At 39.6% G+C, this 22,515-nt stretch overlaps 1 protein-coding gene across 2 annotated transcripts in view; it reads right to left on the bottom strand.

Annotated features, from left to right (window-relative positions):
* Positions 1–851: 851 nt before the first annotated feature.
* The window catches only part of KIAA1324 (KIAA1324 ortholog), a 108,687-nt gene continuing 87,023 nt past the window's right edge, over positions 852–22,515 (bottom strand). For both annotated transcript variants that reach the window (XM_031967207.1, XM_003769731.3), the window contains exons 9-22: positions 16,251–16,428; positions 15,284–15,412; positions 14,880–14,970; positions 13,155–13,260; positions 12,737–12,874; positions 11,921–12,184; positions 10,929–11,102; positions 9,176–9,356; positions 8,080–8,176; positions 7,034–7,135; positions 5,309–5,435; positions 5,048–5,226; positions 4,382–4,547; positions 852–2,981 (exon numbers count right to left, since the gene is read on the bottom strand). In XM_031967207.1, the coding sequence (XP_031823067.1) occupies positions 2,919–2,981; positions 4,382–4,547; positions 5,048–5,226; positions 5,309–5,435; positions 7,034–7,135; positions 8,080–8,176; positions 9,176–9,356; positions 10,929–11,102; positions 11,921–12,184; positions 12,737–12,874; positions 13,155–13,260; positions 14,880–14,970; positions 15,284–15,412; positions 16,251–16,428 (1,995 nt within the window). In that variant the 3' untranslated portion in view covers positions 852–2,918. The remainder of the gene's footprint in view (positions 2,982–4,381; positions 4,548–5,047; positions 5,227–5,308; positions 5,436–7,033; positions 7,136–8,079; positions 8,177–9,175; positions 9,357–10,928; positions 11,103–11,920; positions 12,185–12,736; positions 12,875–13,154; positions 13,261–14,879; positions 14,971–15,283; positions 15,413–16,250; positions 16,429–22,515) is intronic.

Here is a 22,515-nt window from a genome sequence, read left to right as displayed (position 1 = left end):
GTTGCCAGGAACAAGATGGGGGCTGAAAGGTTAGGTCTAAAGGAGTTTCTACTGGGATAAAGGAGAACAAGGTGAATTTGAGGTATAGAATTGCCCTGAGAGACTTTCTCCAATGCTGGCTGGGTATGGCCATGGGTCAGACTCACAAAAGAACTGAACTAGGGCATCTCTTAAAAAGATCTGCTTCCTCTCTCCTGTAGGGAAAAGGCAATATAGTAGTTGTAATTCAACAGAGAAACAGGAGATGGCAGTAGGAATTCAGAAAATCAGATCAGCAGCTCAATGGGGAAGCTTTAGGGGTGTTCCAGTTGGACACAGCACCTAGGAGAGTAAGTCACCTTCCTCCCTGATGGCAAACAAGAATGTGTTTCTGTGTTTGTTGATGGAAGAGGTTCCTTGCTATTGACCTTTTTAATTTCCTGCTTTTGCTTTCGTGTGTTCTCTGGTTTGGTCTGGTGAAAAGCAGCATTCGATAGACTTCATGAGCTGGATTTTAGTAGTAGCTGAACCAAAGTATAGCTTACACTTGGGTATGGCTTTTAGGTTTTTTTGTTTTGTTTTGTTTTGGGTTTTTTTGCATATTTGTTTGCAGAGGGCCCAAAGTACATTTTGTAATTATTAGCATAGTTTCTGACTCTCCCATTAGATTGTATTCTATATCTTTCATCTTCTCTCCTTCAGTGTCTTGTACACAGCAGTCACTTAATAAGTGTTTCTTGAATGATCGATGTAGACAGCAAGCTAACCTGTTTAAAACTACAGATGAATGTTTAGCTCTTTTTTGCTTGCCAATGCTCATTCTTAATTCACCCATCTATTCCCCAAGCCCATGCTCAAGGAAAAAAAAAATCCAAAAGGTACATTTTTATTTCACACACATTACATGCATTACCCATCCCCTAACAAACTACAAATTCTTGGAAAACAGTGTAAAAAGGAAATCCAACCCGTTCTGACAGGACAGAATTTTGGTTTCACAAAGCTGAAAAATCTATTACAAAGTCTCTGTTGTATAAATATAGTCAGTCTTTTTTTTTTTTTTTTAATGTACAGTTTGGCCAAAAAAAAGTCAAAAAAATCTTGTTGGTTGGCATAAGAAATCTCCTGGTCCTTGAATATACATCATAATTTTCATTTGTGCCCTCAGCCAAACATAGAAATTACTTATGACTAATTCCTGTGTCCTAGGACTAGGAGCATCCCAATGAGATTTTAAAAGTTCCCTCAGAGAGCTTGTATAAGATGTTATTCTCCTTGACAAAAAACAAAACCAAAACTAGGCTTTCTTAGAAATCATATTGAAAACATTTCTAAAACACAAATGCATATGTCCAAGATCTCTTAAAAAAAAACTCAAGGAGTAATGGAAAGATGGCTACTAGTGACCCTGATGGTGCTTTAGGGTCCCATGTAGACCCCCTGCCTATACCCTGAGGAAGAGAAATCTTTGAAAAATGCTTTAACCAAATCACTGGAATTCAAGCTTGTTCTGAGGAGGCCAGACTTTGGCTATCAGGAGGGTAAAGGAAGTGTGATTATTCCCTTTGGGGCTGTTTTTAAGAATGGTCTGGGAGCTTTCCATGTCCTTTGAGGCAGCAGGAGGAAAGAAAGTGGCTGGATGATGCAAAAACCAAGCCCTCTAAATAAAGAGGCCTAAGGTTGTAGGAGCAATTGTAAGGGTAGAGCTACTGAGAGAATTTCCTGGGAGAATTTCCCAGCAGAGTCTCAGATCCTAAAGGAGGAAATAACCCCAATAGTGGGCTTGTGTTATTCACTGCTAAATCCTACCCCCCCTCCCATCAGTGTCACTGAGGTGCTCTAGCGTAGCATGGAGGCTTTAATGAAAGAATTTTGAGGTCATCTGTCGCTAACCCAGTCATTATGAAGAACAGAGACATGACTTTTCAATGATAACCTATTCTGTACAAACAAATATCAACTGACCGGTAAATAGTGCAAACAGAAAAAGTGGACAACTGGACCACTGGCCAAGGGACAATCATCATCATCTCAAGCAGTAGAGTGAAGGGAGAGTTATTGTCAGTGGTGAAATTTTGACTCTTGCTCTGGTTTCTCCAGCCTCTCTTGTTACAGGTTTAGTGAGTAATAGAATAAAGCAAAGAGACAAAGTGTGGCTTGCCTGTGCCCCTTGAAGGCCAGAGGAAGATGGCAGGGAGAAGGGAGCTATGGAGATGGAATCCTTCACTATAAATATCAGGGTAGGGAAAATATTTGACCAGATTCTTTAGTGAATTTCTTTATTAACTTTCTTACTTGGCTCCAATGAGAACATCTCTGTGATAAGAAAGGAAAAAGTACCATCTAGTAAAGGGGAGAAAACCCTTAAAACAAAGCCCCCTGGCTTCTTTTGTGCTTCCTAAGAATATTGCTCCCTTTTATACTTGCCACACTTGTCTTCTCCACTCCAGGTTCAATTGGTCTTTTTGATTCAAAATATCATCAGAAGGAAAGGAGCTCAAGAGAACCCAGCTGACTTGGCACCTAGTTCCCCAAGGGGAAAGTAAGGAAATGCAAGGAGAGCTTGTGATAGTCAGAAGAAGTCAGCTCTGTACTTAGCAAGAAAGACCTTTTTTTTTTTTTTTTTTTCATTTTGGATCAATGAGAACCAATGGTGGATAAAGCTACAGTTTGAGAGGCTGGATCATTTTGACAAGCAGAATGTGAGCAAAGGAGCATTGCACAGACAAATGTGGATGTGTCTGGCAGGTTTGGGAGTAGGCAGGGTGGGGAAATTTGGGTGTGTATATAAAAAATCTGTAATTTAAACATTTTATGATAAGGCCACATAAAGAATCTTCCAGCTGTAGGTGTGAGAGAGAGCTGGGCAGCCAAGTCACCACGGGCTCACAAAACAATCTGCCTAGGTGAAGAAGCAGGAGGAGGCAGGTGTGGGCCCCTCACATGTCCATGTCTCCTGAGGATGTCTTCAATGGCACGGAATCAAAACCATCTGGGGTCCTCTGAAAGAGAGACAATGATTGGGGATGGCTGGTATCCTTGGGCCTTCTTTTATATCCAGCAAGCAGTTGGGGTTGGGGAGGAGAGAGTCACTGAAGAAGGACTAAGGAATAGGAAAACTAGTTGGTAAATGGATAAGATAGAAGGGTAAAATTCCTGATTTCAATAGCTACATAAAAATGAGGACTTTTTTTGGTCAGTATTTGAGCTTCTTGATTTTTTGTTTTGTTTTCTTTTTTAGGTACATCTTACTGATCAAACAAATTAGAAAAGCCGGTGATAAAAGATAAAAAGAAAAGTTTTTAAGAGAAAAAACAAAAGCTTCCTGCCTCATCAGCCTAATTAGAATTAAAGTCTTCCTATGTCATAATGTTGAATTTTTATAATGTGCTTCCCCACTCCATTTCCTAACTGCCAAGTTCCTTGGGATGGATGATTTTTCCCACCAGAAAATAAACAAAAATAAAAAACAAAAAATGAAGGGAGCTACCTAGTGAACAGAATTCAGAAGTTCAGACCTTCCTTTCCTCCTCCACATCTCTAATCCCCCTTCTTTCCCAAATATTTGCCTCAGTTTCCTCAACTGTAAATGGGGGGAATGAAGCACCCAGGCTGGTTATGAGGATAAAATGAGATAATATTAGCAATGCACTTAGCAGAGTGCCTGGCACATAGTAGGTGTTATATAAATGTTAGCTATCATTATCATTACTGTTATTATTATTATTTACACACATACCACACATGTTTTTAAGTCATTTGGCAAGGGGCAGGAATTAGGGCACTTGTGGAACTGCAGAAGCAGCTCATGCTGGCTATGCCTTCTGTTTGGCCCCATGCCCAGCCATAAAGTGGTGTCTAGTGTTCACATTTACAAGCATCCAGCTCACCCTCTCACCCACACAAACCCTATCCCTCCCAACTCTGAATAGCTCACACGTTGACTGTCAGCTCTAACTCACTGCCTGGGACTTGGCCAGGATGCCTTGAGGGATAGTACCCCCTGCTGGTCAAACAAGATGTCTTGTCCCCTGCTTTGGATCAAGATCAACTTTTAGTCTGGGGAAACATTAATAACACGATTCCACATTTATAAAGCACTATTTCCAAAAGGCTAGAGCCAGCCTAATTAAAATCAAACCCTCTCTACAATATAATTATATGGTTTTAATATGGGTTGGTTTGTTTACATTTTCAGAAAGAGTTGTTGAGTAGTTTTCCTACAAGAAAAAGATTTATTTAGAACTAGAAAGGACCTTAGAGAGTGAGAGACCTTGGGGATGCAGAACCATAGGTTACAGAACTGAGTAATTCTGGGCCACTCAACTTCCCAAGAGGGTCATTCCTTCCTAGGAATGATGCCCTTCTCTGGTACCATGGACCATATTCCCAGTTCTATTACCTTAGAAGTAAATGACTTGATCTTCCCAAAGAGTGACTTTTTGCTGGTGAATATGAGATCATCCTCTACATCCTCACCCTCCATGATGGCGCAGCTATCAGCAGCGGGCAGGTCACAGTCCTTAAGGGTGGCATTCATCACCAGCTTGGAATATTTGTATTCCAGTCTATGAAAGAGAAGGACAGGAAAACAAACATATCAGTTTAGATTGACAGCGTTTTTGTAAAAGCGAGCTGAGCTGCAGACAGTCGTTGCCCTTTCATGGCAGGGGAAGGTGAGTTACAGAGGGCAAAGTGGAAAATAAACTGGGGTTTTTTTTTAAAAACATTGGCTGACTTGTGGAATCTCAAAGCACATATAACCAAGTACCATGGAAATTAAAATATTCAGGGTAACAGAAAAATGAAAAATAAACCCGTTCCACATTTATTTTTTAAATATTTTCTAGCAATTCAATATACTACTAATGCACTACTCATGGTGATGGTCAATATTATGACCCTCACTTAAGAGGCATCCAAGAATAGAGTAGGTGGTTAGCAGGGAAGGATGCCAGCAATTTTGACTCCTGGGATATGACATGCTCCCCCCCCCCAGCCCCTTGGTTCCATCCCCTTGTATTCTTATCCTCCATCCCAATCACTACCCGAATATCTAGTCATGTACTTTTGGTTCTTTTTCCAGAAGTAACAGGTCATGACAGTGAGAAGAATAGCAGCACAGGTGCCTGCAGAGATGCCCACTTTGAGCCAAAAATCCATAGTCTTGCAGATGGTAACACTCTGGTCAGGCAGGGAAATGCCTCCTGTACACAGCTTCGGTTCTCGCCACACATAAGTGGTTCTCTGTTGGGGAGGGAAATGAGGATTTTAGCGTCAAACTTTTATGTTTCCTGGGATTAGTGACTATTCAGCCAGGGGATCTTACCTGGATCCCGGCCACACAGCTACTGATGATAGCATGGTAGTCAGAGCTGGAGCAGAGGGGGCAAGCTGTTACACTCTCCAGTAAGAAGTGGAAGTTACAGCCATCACAAGTCCCATCTGAGCATTTCCTAGTAGGACAGAGAAAAGAAAATATTTCTTATAGGGAGGGCACATCTAGTAGAAAATCCTGGGGTTCCACCTTGTCATAGATTCTCTGACAGCCCCTTTTTTTTTTTGTTCAGATCTTCCACGTTTCTCCCACACTTTGATTCCCATCCCAATTGCTAACATAGTCTTTGATCCTTAATATCCATTTTAACATCCTTGTACACAAAGAGCATATGTGACAGATGGCTTGTCAATCTTGTGGTGTCTCCTTTCCTGTTTGTATTGCCCTTTGTACCCCTAAGCTTTCTGTTCATCAAGATCTCTACCATCAGCAATATTCTCTCTCTTTTTTTTTTTATTTAATAGCCTTTTATTTACAGGATATATGCATGGGTAACTTTACAGTATTAACAATTGCCAAACCTCTTGTTCCAATTTTTCACCTCTTACCCACCACCCCCTCCCCCAGATGGCAGGATGACCAGTAGATGTTAAATACATTAAAATATAAATTAGATACACAATAAGTATACATGACCAAAACGTTATTTTGCTGTACCAAAAGAATAAGACTCTGAAATATTGTACAATTAGCTTGTGAAGGAAATAAAAAATGCAGGTGTGCATAAATATAGGGATTGGGAATTCAATGTAATGGTTTTTAGTCATCTCCCAGAGTTCTTTTTCTGGGCATACATCAGCAATATTCTCACTAGCCTCCTCAGCCACTGACCTCCCCCCCACACACCATTTTTATGTTCCTATTTAGTTGATTGCTTAAAGTAGGGCTTCTTAAACTTTTCCCACTCATGCCCCCTTTTCATCCCAAAAATTTTTATGTGACTCCATCTTGAATCTGAGCCAAAGTGTTTCTGGCATTGTTTGTGCATGCACAGTGCAAAATACACATTTTGTATGTTTAGAACTAAGGCTGCAATGAAATTGCATGATACCACAATGTGGGAAAGTACTGCCAGAAACACTTCCAATTCATTACACATTTGATTCTGAATTACTTCTTGGTCATTGTATTCAGAAACCCTTGACTGTTGTCAAATTTTTTTTTACAATCCCCATATTCCATTAGGAGACCTCACATGGGATTGCAACCCACAGTTAAAGAAGCTTTGGCTTAGAAGCTTTAGCCATTAAGGGTGAACCTTCAACTCACCATGTGCTTCATGTATGTCCTTTGCTGATGGCATTTCCTACTCCTTTTACAATGACTGAGAGCCCTTAGTTTGTCTCAAGAGTGATTTAAAGAACCAACTAAATATATATAAAAATAGAATGCAGAGACAGGAGCTCATGATAGTTTGCATAAAACAGGAAGAAAAGTAGAAAGTTCTTTGAAGGTGGGAACGATTTTATTTCTATCTTTCTGTCCCCAATTTCTAGTACTATTTGGCACATAAGAGGTACTTAAAATTTTTTTTTGATTAATTGGCTCCTGAATCTATTGAGAGTTCAGGGCTCTCTGCATCCCCAAAGACCCATTAAGAGACCCAACATGCCTTCTCCCTCTCGACCCTTCAGCCATCTTCTAAATAATGGAAAACATAAACAGCTGAGGAAAATAATAAACTGGGTTTCAGTGCTCCCCATCTATTATGCTTACACTGGCAAGGAGAGACTTCCAGAGGCAGGCTTCAGTGGATTGCATCTGACTCGCACAGTGGTTGACCTCCCCGAAGTGCAGGATTGTGTCACCTCATTAGACCTGAAAAGGAAGGAATCCAGACCACTTGAGGGAGACCCCAGATAACAACTGGTGCTTCTAAGGAATCAACCTAAGGCCCTCTGTTGGCAGCAAGGACGTATGGGCTTTGTGACACAGAGACCCAACAAATGTCTGGTATTGCCTTGGTTTATTCATCTCTGAAAGTGGGAAGGGAGAAAGATTAGGAGTTAGGAAGGACAGCAAAGGGCTTGATGGTACAGCAAAAGAATGGTGATGGCAGAGGCAGAATGGGGCATACATTTTTACACATGAGCAATGTGTTCATGGTTTTGTTTAGCTGAACTTACTTGTTACAAGGCTCTGTAGTGGACACATAGGTGATAGTAATTTAAAAGAAAAAATATTTTAAAGTCACTGGGATGGAAGTATGAATATAATTTTATGTGTATAAGCTATATCAGATTGCTTACCATCTTGAGAAGGAAAAAAATTGGAAATAAAAATCTTATAAAATATTGAAAACTAAAACTAAAAATAAAATGTGCCTAAAAGATAAATTCATTAAGGGAACAAAATACAAGAATATGACTCACTATAAGTATATATTGTTTCATTCTTTGTACTTGTATTTCTTAGTGCCTAGCACAGTGGTTGGCACATGACAGGCATTTAATAAATAATTGTTGATTGTTATAAAATTGGTGAATTTTTGGTCATAGACTAAAGCTCTCCTCCTTGCTTTCAGGACAGGACAGACTCAAGAATAATACCGAATTCCAGAAAATGCTTTGGTCAATGGATCATAACTGTATTTTATGGACAGATGCTTCCCAGGTCATAGTAATTTTATATTGTTGAATGGCCAACCAAGGGAGATGGATGGATAGATGGACGAATGGATGGATGGATGGATGCTAAAGAACTCTTTACTTCACGCAAGGGTAGTTGTTTTTTACATACCAGGTTTCTAAATAGTTTCTCACCTGTAAAAGAAGATCACATCAGGCATCCTTAGAGTTTCAGAGGGAAAAAGTTCCAGCGGGGAGGTGATTCCATCTAGGTTCATATTTGTTGTCACTCCTGCCAAAGCAGTCTCTCAATTAATTCTCAGTAGGAATACAAAAACATTCCTCTCAGCCCTGTATCTCACCAGAGGTTTTGTGAATCTATATATTCTTGGAGACAATTAATGAATGGGGCAAAGCTCAAAAAAAAAAAAGACCAAAGAAACATGGTGAATTGGGAATGAAATTAGAAATAGAATCTAGAAGTTCAATTGCCCAGTCTGAATCTCTGACCATTGATGCATGTTTTCTTTTTCTTCATTCATTTATTCATTCTCTCATTTATTCAAATATTTACTGTCTCCTGTGTGCTTGTCCCCCTAGATCATTGCCTTGTTGTGGCAGAGAGGCTTGTGGAGTTCACTGAAGCTATGGGCTATGCTTGTTGTAGGGTTATCCAAAACGGATAGATAATCACAGGGTTATCCAAGAGAGACAGGACATGCTTTCGAACTGACATGCTAAAGAGGACTTTTGAGAGTCCATCAGACAGGAGATCAAATAGGTTAGTACTTAAAGAAATTAATTCAGTTGCTCATGTTTAACATATTAGATTTCTTGCTGTCTGAGGGAGGAGGTGTGGGGAAGGAAGGGAAAAAAATTTGGAACACAAGGTTTTGCAATGGTGAATGCTTTAAGAAAAAGAATTTTAAAAATTAATTTAGGCTATTCAACGTAAGGTCAAATACTAAAGCTGAAGCTTAAATGTTTTGGCTACAGAATGAAAAGAAGGGAGTTACTGGAGAAAAAACCCATCCTATAACTGGGAAAATTGAAGGTAAAAGAAAAAGGGGTTGGCAGAGGAGATGGATAGCATCATGGAAACAAAGATGACAAAATTGGACAGACTTTGAGAGCTGGTGGAGTTGATGGACGGGCCAGCGTGCTATGGTCCATGGGGTCACAAAGAGTCAGGCACAGCTCCACAGCTGAACAACAGCGCAACTCCTATGTGCTTAGCATCCCTTGGGGACCCACCTTCTATACTTGAGACGTGGCTGACTGTGTCACTCACCTATAAGTCGATCAGCAAGGCTGACAGGCTGTGAGGAGACCCCTGACTTATAGCCTGTCACCTCGGAGGGGATGATAACCGCCTGGCAGGCATAGGATGTGATGGATTTAGAGAAGCCTGATTCCCCCTCTGGGATCCGGATGTCAGTGACATTGTCTGTGCAGGAAGCCAATTTTTTACCCTGGGGAAGCAAAGGATCAACAGTTAGGGAAAACCATTAAAGGAGAAGAGGGGATAAACTGGTAAAGGTCCAAGATTTCAGCTTTTCTGTGGCCCAGAATAAGGAATGATGACTCATTTCATTCTTAATTACAAGGTAGGGAGGAAATGAAGGCCACATCCCATCTGCCCTGGCTTTTGAGACTATACACCAGGCATCCCCAAACTTTTGTAAAGACCTATTTTCCACATGAGATGGTTTGAGGTGACAGTATAGGAGCATTAAGACCTGGTTTCATCTATCTGCATTTCGAGTCCCAAAATGTCTCCCTCCCTTCTTCCTAACCCTATAGTAGAGAAAGCCAGCATTTGAGATAGGGATAGATATAAATAGATATGTCTATTTATCTATATCTATCTATCTATATTTATATAGATAGATAGATATAGATATAGAGAGAGAGTGATTTTCACTAAAAGTGGTCCATCATTGTAGAGAACACACTTTGAGATGACAAAGCAATCCCTTTATTATCTGCTGAGCCAGCAGAGCCAATGACTAAAGAGAACTTTTAAAGGAGACACAGTCTTTGAGCTTGCTCTCCTCCTCCAGCCCTCCAGATGGCATCATGGAACCTTCATGGAGACCTTCATGGCATGGGGTGCCCAATTAAGTGGCACAGTGGATGAAGTGCTGGGCTTGAAATCAAATTCAGCCTCAGATGCTTACTAGTTGTGTGATCTGAGCTAGATCACTAATCCTCTGTCTACTTCAGCTTCTTCAACTGTAAAATGGGAATAATAATAGCATCTGCCTCACAGAATTGTGAGAATCAAGAGATATTTTTTCAATCATAAAAGTACTTTTAATTTAAACTTAAAGGTTGCCAGTTAAAAAACAAACAAAACTCAAGGAAAACCAAATTCTCTTTAAGAGTATAAAAGAAAAGAATTTTTTTCCTACAAAAAGAGAGAAAAATTGGGGAAAAGTCCAAGAAATCCCTCAGTTTACTTGCTTTTTAAATAAGTTTTTTTATTTCTCAAAATACTTCAAATAGTTTTCAACAGTCACCCTTGCAAAACCTTGTGTTCCAAATTTTATATTTAAAGAAAAATTTAGTACAGTCCCTGGCATATAGTTGGTACTATATAAATGCTTATTCCCTTCCCTTCCCCTACAAAAAAAATCCCTTCTGTTAAAATGATCTTTCCTTTTCTAGGTTCCCAGACAGCATATTTTCTATTCCTCTCTCATGTAATTATTTTAGTCTATTTTGCATGATAAACATATTATGTCCTTCTACTAAATCCTAAATTCCATGAGAGCAAGGATAATTTCATATTAATTTTTTGTATCTTCTCCAGCATCTAGCTTAATGCTTTGCATATCAGAATTTAAATGTTTATTGAATTACATTTTCAAAAACAGTTTAAAAATGATAATCTCAAGATTTTAATTATTCAAGAAAAAAATGTGCTGGATGGAAAAGTTTTTTTCCCCACCTTTCCCCCTGCCCCTTTCCCGGTCATCAAATTTTTCATCCCTTACCCATCCACATACTCTTCCCACACATGTGCTTCCCATACATTTTACCTGGTTTCCACAGAGGCTGAGAATAAAGTGGTGGAAATACTTGAGCCCTTTGGAAGTAAAGCTTGGTCCCCCAGACAGAGAAATAGGATTTGCCAAGGCTGAGAAGTCATAGTTGAAGGTTCTGGCTCCATTGCTGACAGAGAAAGTGCAATTGTTGAAACACAGCGAATGGATCTGCAGGGAGGAGGTTTAGGAACTCAGTCAGGTGAATTACAGGTTTCCTCATCAACAATATAAATTTCTAATTTCACCTCTCCTTCCCAATCTCATTTCTTAGGTTTCTGTAAAAGAACTAACCACAGTGGCTCTTTTTTTCCTAATCTTATTCCTTGCTTCTCTTTTAGGGAAGCCATTCCTCTGGGTGGCTCAATCTTGACAATAATTGACATTTTTAGGGCATGTTAATGTTTGTAAAGTACTTTACGTAAAGCTTCATCTACACATTATTTCATTTTAACCTAGAGGTCATGCTGTATAGCATAGCAAAAAGCCCCTCCATGCCTTAGAAAATAGTGAAGGTAACTGTCCCTCAAAGAACAGTTAGATTCCCAAAATTGGACTAGATAAATTGTTATGAAATTATGTGGAATTAGACTGAAATGGAAACTTGGGACACCAGGGCTCTCTCTTTCTCCCCCACTTTTTAAAAAGATGAAAAAAAATACATGTTTACTTATTAGGCCCCTGAATAAACCTAATAAATAATAATAATGATGATAAACCTCATAACCGTCTAGGTTTAAACAGATCCCAATTTCTCTTATTTATCCCTAAAGGAACAGGACAAGATCCCCTGAAGGTCAGAGGGAACACTGGGCTCTGGAAAGTAAGAGTATATCATTCATACAGTCAACATGTCCTGGACCTCCAGGATCCTAGGTATATCCCAGGAAATATATTTGAGCTCAGGTGCTTCTTAAGATCTCTTTGAATAGGTTAAGTAGCAGTCAGCTTGATAGGGGAAGTGAATGGTAGAGTAGACTGGGCGACACCTTGTTACTCTGGGTCCCCGGGCCACAGGGCACACAGGCCTGGACCCCATAGGGCTGGTGAGCTCTCAGGAACGTGTTAGCAGGACAGGAGTGGCAGGCCCCAGATTTCCGATTAATGTAGTAGCCAGCGGGACAGGAAGTGCAGGAGGAGCCGGAGTCGGAAGCCTCCAGGGCACAGAGGCGGCAGTAGGAGGCCACCCCATCCATGACATTGGTGACATTGATGGAGTAGAGTTTGGCCACATCATTGGTGTACTTCCGTCCCTGGAACCGAGACAGAAAGAAGAAAGAGATAAAAGAATCCGTATTTGAGTCCCAAGGAAAGAATCCATAATTGGGGTCCTTGGGGAAAAATATTATATTAAATTACATTATTGTATTAAATAATAAGTCTAGAAATACAGAGTATTTCTTTTACCATTGTATTCCTCAAAAATTCACTAAATTACTTTTATATAAAGTATTTCCCAATATTTAAATACTGGACCAAATCTAGAACAGACACAGAGATCATCTTTGTGACAAAAGAGGCTGTTAGATCCTGGAACTGGTTTTCTAGGACTACAGAATCACTTACCTAGGAAAGAGCTAGAAAAAGATAGATCTCTATCCGCCTGGTCTGGGGCATTAATGTCAGACAACAGAATCAGTTATCAGTTAAGAGAAAATCCCTTAAAGTCCTTCTAAATAAACCTAGTGCTCCAAGGATCCCTCCACCCTCACAAGCCACTTCTGAGAGTTCTCCCTTGTTCAAATTGTCTTATCCTGAGCCAGAATGGGCCTGGCAGTGAGAGCTGGGATAAGTGGAAGACTCACAGTTTCATGGGAGGTGGTCCTCTGGAAGGCCCAGGTGAAGCTCATGCTGGAGTTCTTCTCAATGATATACGTGTAGGACTGTTTGCCTTTTGGTCCCTTCCATGTTTCCACTGGGGTGTTGGTCCTGGAGTTCATTCCCTGAATCCAGAACAGGGATAGAACTTTTGTACCGAGTCTGAAGCCTCCCTAAACCTGATGGCAGTGGATGAAGACCTAGAGCATGATGCCCTAATGAGACTCCCAAGTAGTCGGTGAAGACCCTGAGAGCAGCAAGGTGCCTCCTTCTGAGTCTCCCCAAGGCACCTGTGTATGGGGCCTCCCCTCCACCCCACGTTGCCTCTCCACAAGTAGATTCATTAACAGAGTAAGTGGATGTGGGCCCCAGGAAGTACCTGCCCAGGCCAGGGATGCGACCTACCACCATGAAATAAAGCTCGCAGTTCACGGAACACACGGTCTCAAAGACAAAGGTAATTCTGGCAATCTCTTTATTTTCTGTGTCTGCCATCACGGAATGTGGAGGGCTGCGGGAGCAGAAGCCAGATGTCACTTCCAGGGGGCCGTAAATACAAATTTAAATAGAACGATGTGGGCCAAAAGGGAGAAGGGGCAGGATGAGGTGCTGGGTGCTTGGGAGAGGCCCTCTCTAGTCTTGCTTCTTTAACAAAGAGAAGGGAGCTCAAATCCCATTTCTTCCTGCAAAGCAGAAAACCTTCACCAAGTGTGTCTGACAATTGTGACCTATGCAGAGCCAAGAGAAACTCTACTGGGGACTATTTGAGGAAGATCTGGCACTTGACCAGAAAGGGAGAAGAAACACCAACAAAAATTCTAAAAGTTTCAATAATCCTCCTGTGATAAACTCATGATGGGGCTCAAGCAGAATAGAAAGGAAGAACAGGTGAAGTTATGCTGGCAAAAGAAAAGCTGAGTTTGTTGTTGGCTTTGCTTTTCCCCTTGAAAAGCATAACAAAGAATTCACCGTGGCTCTGGAGAAATCCAGAGAGAGCTTTGCTTCCCATTCTTGTCCTCTCTCTTGAGTCTGGGGACTCCCTACATCCTCAAGTCCTCTTTTTCTAAACCAGTGGTTCTGTTCGCCATTGGCTGAGAAGAAAGAATTTAACCTGCGTTCACAGGCACCCAAGCCCAGGGAAATCACAGAATTTTAGTACAGGAAGGAACTAGAAAGTTCTTCCAGTTTGGCTCACGTGTTCAGATAAGGAGGCAGGCTCAGAAGGATTAAGAGCTTTATCCAAAATTAATGACAAAGACACGAGTGGACACCTTACCACCCCACCCCCACACCTCTTTATAATTTTATTGCAATCCAGTACCACTCTTAGGATATCATATGATATCTTCCTTAAAAAGGGGAGAAGGAATATTCAAATAATACTTCTTGGTCAATGAGGACAAAAGGATTTTTTTTAATGGGAGGAGGGAGGATAATCGCTCTTCCCAGGGAGACCATATTGCAATACTCTTTCAGAAACATCAAGAGGCAAGAATGAGAGCTACAATACTGTGTCCTGGGAAGAAAACTGGCCTGTGAGTCTGTGACTGAGTATATGCTCTGTAACTGAATAAATCAGGGCAAGTGGGTGGCACAGTGATTAGAACATTGGGTCTGGAAGCAGGAAACTTCATCTTCCTGAGTTCTAAATCTGCCCTCAGATACTCACTACCTGTGTGACGTGGGCAAGTCATCGCATTCTGTTGGTCTTAAGTTTCCTCATTTGTAAAATGAGCTAGAGAAGGAAATGGCAAACCCCTCCAATATTTTTACCAAGAAAACCCCAAACGGGGTTATGGAATAAAACACGATTAAAATGACTCAAAAACAACTGAGTAGATATGTCACTCTAGTCCCTTATCCATTCTGGGCCTTAGTTTTTTTATCCATAAAGTTTTGAACTAAATCTCTAATGTCCCTTCCAGCTTGAGTGTAGTTTTTTAAGCAGTAAGACAACAGGAGTGCTACACTAAACGAGGAGGTGTTAAGCAAGGTAAACTTGGCTGTCAGGAAATCTTGATTTCATTCAGGTTTCAAGCCTGAGAGTCACTTCTTAGAAAAACTTAACCCTTTGTGATTTAGACGTGGCAGCTTCAGCTCCAATCCCTTCTGGGAGTTTACATTCCTCACCTGAATCCTGGTACAATCAGTGTAAGAATCATGAAGTCATTATCTGAGGCTCCAGCAGCTGTATAAATATGGTCTCCGGACACCTCCCAGCCTGGAAAATCAGGGAGAAGAGGGTGCACTCCTGAGATCCTGAGCAGGAGGGTCAATTATGATTCAGAGAATGAGGCAAAATGAGTTTCTAAAATGAGCAGAATCTCTCCGTTTCCAGACAAGAGATTCATGAGGTGATCCAGTTACTTTGGTCGAAGACCTTGCAATCATCAGCTTAAAAGGAAGAATTACAAGATTTGGAAAGCAAGGGTCATTTCTAAAGGGGCTTCAAGGACACCAGGGAATACTGCAGAGCCACACAAGTGGGCAGAGGGGCTGAGGCAATCACAGAGGAGAAAAGGGAGGGTCCTTACCTGCCATGCCCTTGTACTCAAAATTGATTCCACTAAGAACTGTAGTTTCCATATTTGCAGGCAGGGTGTTCCACCATTTATATTCAAAACCCAGGGCCGGTTCAGTCCCAGCTGGGCAGCTAACACAGCCTGACAAGAAATGATGCACAAAAGTTACTGATGGAGTTGCAACCATGCTGGTTACTGACAATAATAGCCAGACAGCAAAAAAAGGGACAATGCTAAGTTCTGTTCTAAAAAATGCCTACTCCATTGACTCAAAAAATCTAATTCTCATTTGCCATATTTAACAAACTCAAAAATGACAAAAAGATTGATCTGTAATCAATAGATATCCTATATATATATATATATAGATATATAGATATAGATATAGATATCCTATATAGAATATATAGGATATCCAATATCCAGGTATAAAGGATGATGAGGACAAAAGTTAAAAAAAACAAAAAGACAGAGAAGGGTTAGATACCTTACAAGTTCAGGTTTCCCCCCAAATTGTTCAATCTAAAACCTTGGTCCATCTTATAGATCAGGGTATCTTCAAACCTAACACATCAGTTCCTAGTACCGGATGTAATTCATTCCTCAACTCCTTTCTTCCCCATCATTTCTGGACTCTGTTGTGTCTAGCTGGGCTGTCCCTTGCTGGGAAACCTAGTGGCAATTTTTTTTTTGCACAAGTAGAAGTGGTTGGGACATAGGCACCTCACACCCAAGTCATTTCCTTCACACCTGTGCCAGTGTCTGTAAGATTTCACTGCTAGAAGAAGGAAGGGGATGGGAGTAGAACTCGAGAGCCCTGTATTCTAAGATGGCCCTTGGACCAGTGCTCCCCTTGTTGTTAGCACGCTCTTCAGGAGGTAAGAGGGCTGTGTTCAGTGCTCCAGGTGGGATTATCGGCCTAATCACTGTAGGGTGAGATGGTAAAGGATAGGGCAGTGGGGCAGGGACTCCAGGTCACCTGAGCCATTGGAGAAGGAGCCATAAGGACAGGGCTCACAGGTGCTGGTGTTGGTTTTGAAGAATCCTGGATTACAAGGTGGACAGCGGGTTTTCATTCCAGAGGCTGGAAGTTTCACAGCTCCCTTAAGATCTTCACTGCAAGTTTTTGGCTCTGCCCATTTGTACATGAGCTGTGTCTGATGAAGAAAAAAAAAGATCCAAGGATTGCTAGCCATCCATCCTGTAGGATTCATGGTGTATCAAAGGAGTGTAACCATAAACAATTAAATCTGTTGGGAATCAAATCAATGAGCAATGGGAACTACAGGGAAGAGGTAGAGTCAGTTCTGTCACTCATTCATTTACACATCAACCATTTTTGGTGACCAGTATATGAAAGTCACAGAACTAGGTACAATAAGGATGAGGCAAAGATAATAATATCTATGAACTGTGTTAAAACTACTGTGCTGAACTGAATATATACTTCAACAAAGTATATGTAATAAGAATTCATAGTTTCACTAAAATTTTCTTCTTTTCTCCTTTGTATATAGAACTGCTCGTATCTGTTAAGCTTTGTCAATTTCATAATAATCAAAAAGAAAATTTAGCATAAGATTTTAAAAATAAATTATCTGAACCCACATAGAACTTGGGAAGATGGGGATATGACAAATATATTTTATTATGCAATAATGATGTGATATTGTCTCCATAATTTTTTTTATCGAAACAGCTGAATTTTATATATCTATATGTACACATACATACATACATAAACATAATCTTATTTTATAGGTAGAGTTTCTAATATTTTAAATTACTCTGTATTTCATAATCTAGGTATTACATTCAGGCATAGAGAAGAATGTAAGTAAAGGCCTGGAAAAGTTCTAGATTTATACAAGTTTAGGTTTCCTCTTAAATTTTGCATTTCAAAACCTTATCACATTTCAGAAAAGCCTGGAAAGACTGACCTGACCTGATGCTTAAGTGAGCAGAATCAAGAGAACATTATGTGTTGCAACTATGATAGATTTGGCTCTTTTCAACAATGAAGTGATTCGAGGAAATTCCAATATACTTGTGATGGAAAGTGCCATCCCTCATCCAGAGAGAGAACTATGGAGACTGCATGTGGATCAAAGTATAGTATTTTCACTTTTTGTTGTTGTTTGCTTGTTTTTATTTTTTATTTTCTCCTGGTTTTTTTCCCTTTTGATATGATTTTTCTTGCATAACATGATGAATATGGAAATATGTTTAGAAGAATTGCATGTTTAACTTATATGGGATTACTTGCTGTCTTGGGGAGAGAGAATGAGGAAAAAAGGAGAAAAATTTGGAACACAAGGTTTTACAAAATGAATGTTGAAAACTATTTTTGCATGTATTTGGAAAAATAAAATACTATTTAAAAAAACACTCCTCCAAAAACCAACAACACATACAAGTAAGAAGAAAGCCAAAAACAACAAACAAAAACCAAAATCCCAGCTCATAGCAGTTTATATTCCAGGGCATTCTCCAGCCCAGTAAGTGTTAATATTAGTTAGTGTGTAATTAGCATATAATTTATTAAGATTAAACTCTCTAGACATTATCCCTAACTCTCTTCTCATTGGCTCATTAGCCTCTTTTGTCTCAATTAAGGGCAAGCCACAGGCTGGAACAACTTCTGTTAATATCCCTCGATGTTAGCTATGGAACTATTAATAAAATTACATGGAGGGGACAGCCACATGGCACAATGGATAGAATACTGGCATTGGAATCAGGAGGATCTGAGTTCAAATCTTGCCTCAGACATTTACTAGCTTTATAATGCTGGGCAGATCACTTAACCCTAATAGCCTCAATCCCCCTCATTGTGTTATATTGATAGTTTTTCTGATTTAAAAAAAAATTTAGTTTTTCTAATTTTTAACCAGTCTTTTCTGATATAAACCCAACTTGACCATGGTGAGTAATATTTTAATATATTACTGTGTTTAATTAGCTAATATTTTATTTTTACATTTACATTCATCAGGGAAAGTGGGCTATAATTTTCTTTTTTATTATTATCTTAGCCAGAGAAGTAGTGTGAAGAAGTGGACATAAAGCTGGTTTAGAGAAGAAAACATAGGTTCAATTTTTTCTTCCAACACATACTAGTTATATGATTCTGGGCTAGTTCAAACTTAATCTCCTAATTCCCCTGAGTAGGGGTTTCTCATCAGATGTGCCTAATGCTAAAGAAATTTTAGGTCAAATTATACTTCAAGACTAAAAATCCAGAGTTTATTATTAAAGACATAGTTGGTTAGTATCTAGAAAAGGAAGCAGTAATCACAGTCATCATTGGTTTACTAAGAACAGGTCATACAACCTATTTTTTTAAATAAGGATTACCAAACTGATAAATCAGGAGAATGTTGATATTACCTAAATTTTAGCAAAATTCTTGATAAACTATGTCATATATTCTCATGGGGGAAAAAAGAAACATATATAGATTAGATGATTTCACAATCAGCTTACTTTAGTAGATACTCAGACTAAAAGAAGAGTAGTTATTAAGACTCAATGTTAAAGAGAGAAGGTTTCCAGTGGAGAATCCTAGAAATCTGGAATTAGCCCTATTCTGTTACACATTTTATCAATGACTTGAAGAAAAACACAGATGGTAAGCTCATCAAATTTCCAGATGACACAAAGCTGGCAGAAATAGCTAATAATAGGGGAATGATAAAATTAAAAATAAAATTGAGCATTAGACTAATCTAATAGGATAATAAGGTCTTGTACTTAGGTATAAAAAAAATCCTCAAATTCCTAAGATTGGGGAGTCATTAAGTAGACAGCAATTCTGAAAAAGACCTAAGGATCCGAGCTCAGTGTGGCTTTTCAAGCTCAATGTGGGTTACCAAATATGGCTGCCACAAATGAAAACTTAAGTATGGGTATATTAAGAGGTCCATACCTTCTAAGCACAGGGAGGGGATGGGATCACCTCCACTGTACTCTAACCAGGTCAGATATCTGATAGACTGTGTTCAGTTCTGGACATCAGAGAGGTATGAATAAGATGGATAATATCCATCTGTATGTGAATTGTCTTTAGTTCATATCACATCAGAATTGGTTGAAGGAACTGGGAATGTTTGGCTTGGAGAAGGGATGATTCAGGGTGAGAGAAAGCTGTGTTTTTTAAGGATTGTCATTTTTCCACCTTCAAAGAGGTCCAGGGACATCACTGGATGATGTCTTGACTTGTGTGAATTGGACTTACGTGAGGCAAATTGCACAAAGTCAAAAGCCTTATTCTTTCTTCCACAGTCATACCAGTGCAGTGATCACTTAGGATGTAGTGGATGATCTTGGCATTTTCCCTGCTTGACCAAACTCTATGAGGTCCATAGCACTGGCTTCAGCTGCCTTTGTGGCTGTTGGAACAAACTGTTCTCATCTGTCCATCCCCCTGGGGGAAGTCTTCACTTACTTGGGGTGGACATCCCCCTAACTCACCAATGGGCGTAAAGCCTGTGGGTCACCTTCAACCTGTCTTCTGCAGTGGTTTTATGAGGGTGTGACAACTGCACATGCTACAGCTTCTTGGAGCCATGGTGAGAGTTGGGTGAATCAAGTGGACCCCAAAGGTGGATAAGCAGCCCTCACACCAGAGGTGTTAGTCCTCCTGAACACTCCAGGGCTCTGTGTCGCAGATGATGGGTTAGGTTTGTTCTGTTTGGCTCCAAAAGATCAAAGATATCAACTTAGGCTTGATGTCAAGGAACATCAACTTCCTTCTAACAATTCAAATGTCCCAAAATGGAATGGCAGTGGATTCCCCTCCTCTGAGGTCTTCAAGCAGAAGCTAGACCACCACTTGGTGGGTATGTTATCAGATTCTTTAATGTACTGATTGAAGCCTATGAGATTCTTTACAATCCTCAAATTTTGTAACTGTGATTCACATGTGGCTTTTGAAACGGGAGGAGCTTCAGGTAAATCTAAATCTTAAATAAGGGGAAAGTCTTTTTATACCTAAGTACAAAGACCTGGACTCTGCATTCTGCTGTTATGGAGTTATTTGGAGGGTGATGGTCTGATGAGAAGGGATGTGTATGTTCTGTACAACCCCGTTTCCTTCTTTTCAGAGATGAATCCAAACCATAGGGTGAGTTTCTTTTAGGAAGTCTTTAGGATCCTAGAAAAAGGTAGGATTTCTAAGAAGAAAATTGTTTATGTACTACACTAGATCCTTTATGGGTTTTCTATGGGTTGGAATAAGGGCTATCCTCTATCCAATATATTGCATGTCCAAAACATGCATTTGCCTTGTAAATTTTACCCAATACATGTGGATATGTTGTAGATTTACATGGACTCTCCAAAGGACTCTCATTGTAGAAAATAGATACTAGTCATGATGGAACTATATTCTAAGAGTTCAAGTGAAGGATGACAACACAAGCCAAAGAAAGTGGAAACCTTCTTGAAAACTGAATCTAGTCTATGTAATTCTAGATCTTGAGATATTAGGCTGTGGTAATATTTAAAAAAATCTGTACAACAAAGAAATATGTAATAAAAATCAAAGACTAGAAAAAACATTTATGGCAAATATGCTAGACAAAAACCTGATATCTAAAATATATAAGCAACTGTAATTCCACTCCAGGATGGATAGTCAAAATCTATGAATAATTTTCAATGGGATAAACACAAATTGTTGATAATCACTTGGAAAAAATGCTCAATTTTAACAGAAATGAAAAGAGATGCAAATTAGAACAATTAGAGGTCTCACATCTGTCAAATTTGCAAATATAATGAAAAGCAATAATATTCATTGCTACTAGCAGAGGTGTGATTAAACAAGTGAATTCATTCAGTTTTACTAGAATTGTAAGTTTTAGAATCATTTTGGACAACTATATAGCAGAATGCAGTTAAAGCTGAAAAAAATCATAATACCACCCAGTACTTCTATTGGGAAAGTATAAGGAAAAACAAACAAAAAAGGGGCTGTCAAAGATTTCATAGCACTATTTTATATATATATATATATATATATATATATATAACCTGAGCATGCCCAGATTGCTTAACCTTGAGGGAATTTTGTGGCAAGTTTAGATTGGCTAACATGGAGATCTTTGAATCCCTCTATCTTGGAGGTGGGTAACCTTTAATTGGCTATACAACTAACTTTAAAACTGGCAAGACTCAGACCTAAGTCTCTTTCTGTCTCTCCCTCTCTATCTGTTTCTGTCTATCTCTGGTACTTACTAGCATGGTTTTTTCTTCCTAACTCTTCCCTCCTGCATCCAGAGGGTGAAGTTCACAGTTTATCCACAGTACAGGCCCATAAATTGAACCAATAGACATGGTCTTCTTCTTTAGTTCTCTCTCTCTCTTTACCCAGATTCAAAGAGATGGACCTGGAAAATGTATGTTTCTAGTCTGTGTCTTTGTCCTTCTTGGTTTTAGGGGCTAGCAGGGATCCTCACCATCCCATTTGGCTGGAGGTGTGATCCATGGTCACCTTGGATCCAAGATTGCAGGTGGAATGGTACATATCAGGATAACAGTTAATTAGCCTGGCATATAGGCCTGAAGAAGTCAAGGACTGTCTGGACACATTAAAAAAGTTCTCAGGATGCCTTCATGTTAGGTGATCTAAGCATACCCAGAGAAGCCTGGGTTATATGCATAATTGAGGGGGGGGGGATTGTATAATACATATATGGTAATTACAGTATAGAATCCTTCACTAGATTTTATTCCAATGTTTTATCCTGCCACAAACTTCAGCACTCTGAACTTATATAACTCTGAGCACGGGCCCAATGATAAACTATATATGTCTGTCCCATGAGGTTTAGCTTAGGTAAGTTAGAAGCTTCTTTCATCACAGAAAGTTGAGCATTTTTTTTTACCATAACTCAGTGAGCAAGGGCATTTTTGGCATAAGGAATGGTATCAACAAAAAGCATGGAGGTGGGAAAATAGTAATGTTGGGAAGGGTTAGTAACAGTGTAATTTGACTGGATTATAGTAGAAGCAGAGGGATGTAGTATGAAATAAAGTAGAAAGGCACCACCTTGTGGAAGGAAATCCAGGTTAAGGAATGAAGTCTTTATTTAGTAGCCAGTAGGGAACCACTGAAGGATTTGAGCAGAGACATATGGCCAGATTGGTGCATAAGGAAGTTCAGTATGGCAGCAAGGTAAAAGACAAATTTGGTATAGGAAAAGACTGAAGTTAGACATACTTCTTAAAAAACTGGTGCA

The sequence above is a fragment of the Sarcophilus harrisii genome, chromosome 4 (genome assembly GCF_902635505.1).
Source record: "Sarcophilus harrisii chromosome 4, mSarHar1.11, whole genome shotgun sequence".
Lineage (NCBI taxonomy): Eukaryota > Metazoa > Chordata > Mammalia > Dasyuromorphia > Dasyuridae > Sarcophilus > Sarcophilus harrisii.
Note: the sequence above shows the minus strand (reverse complement) of the source record. Positions and strands in the feature narration are given on the sequence as shown.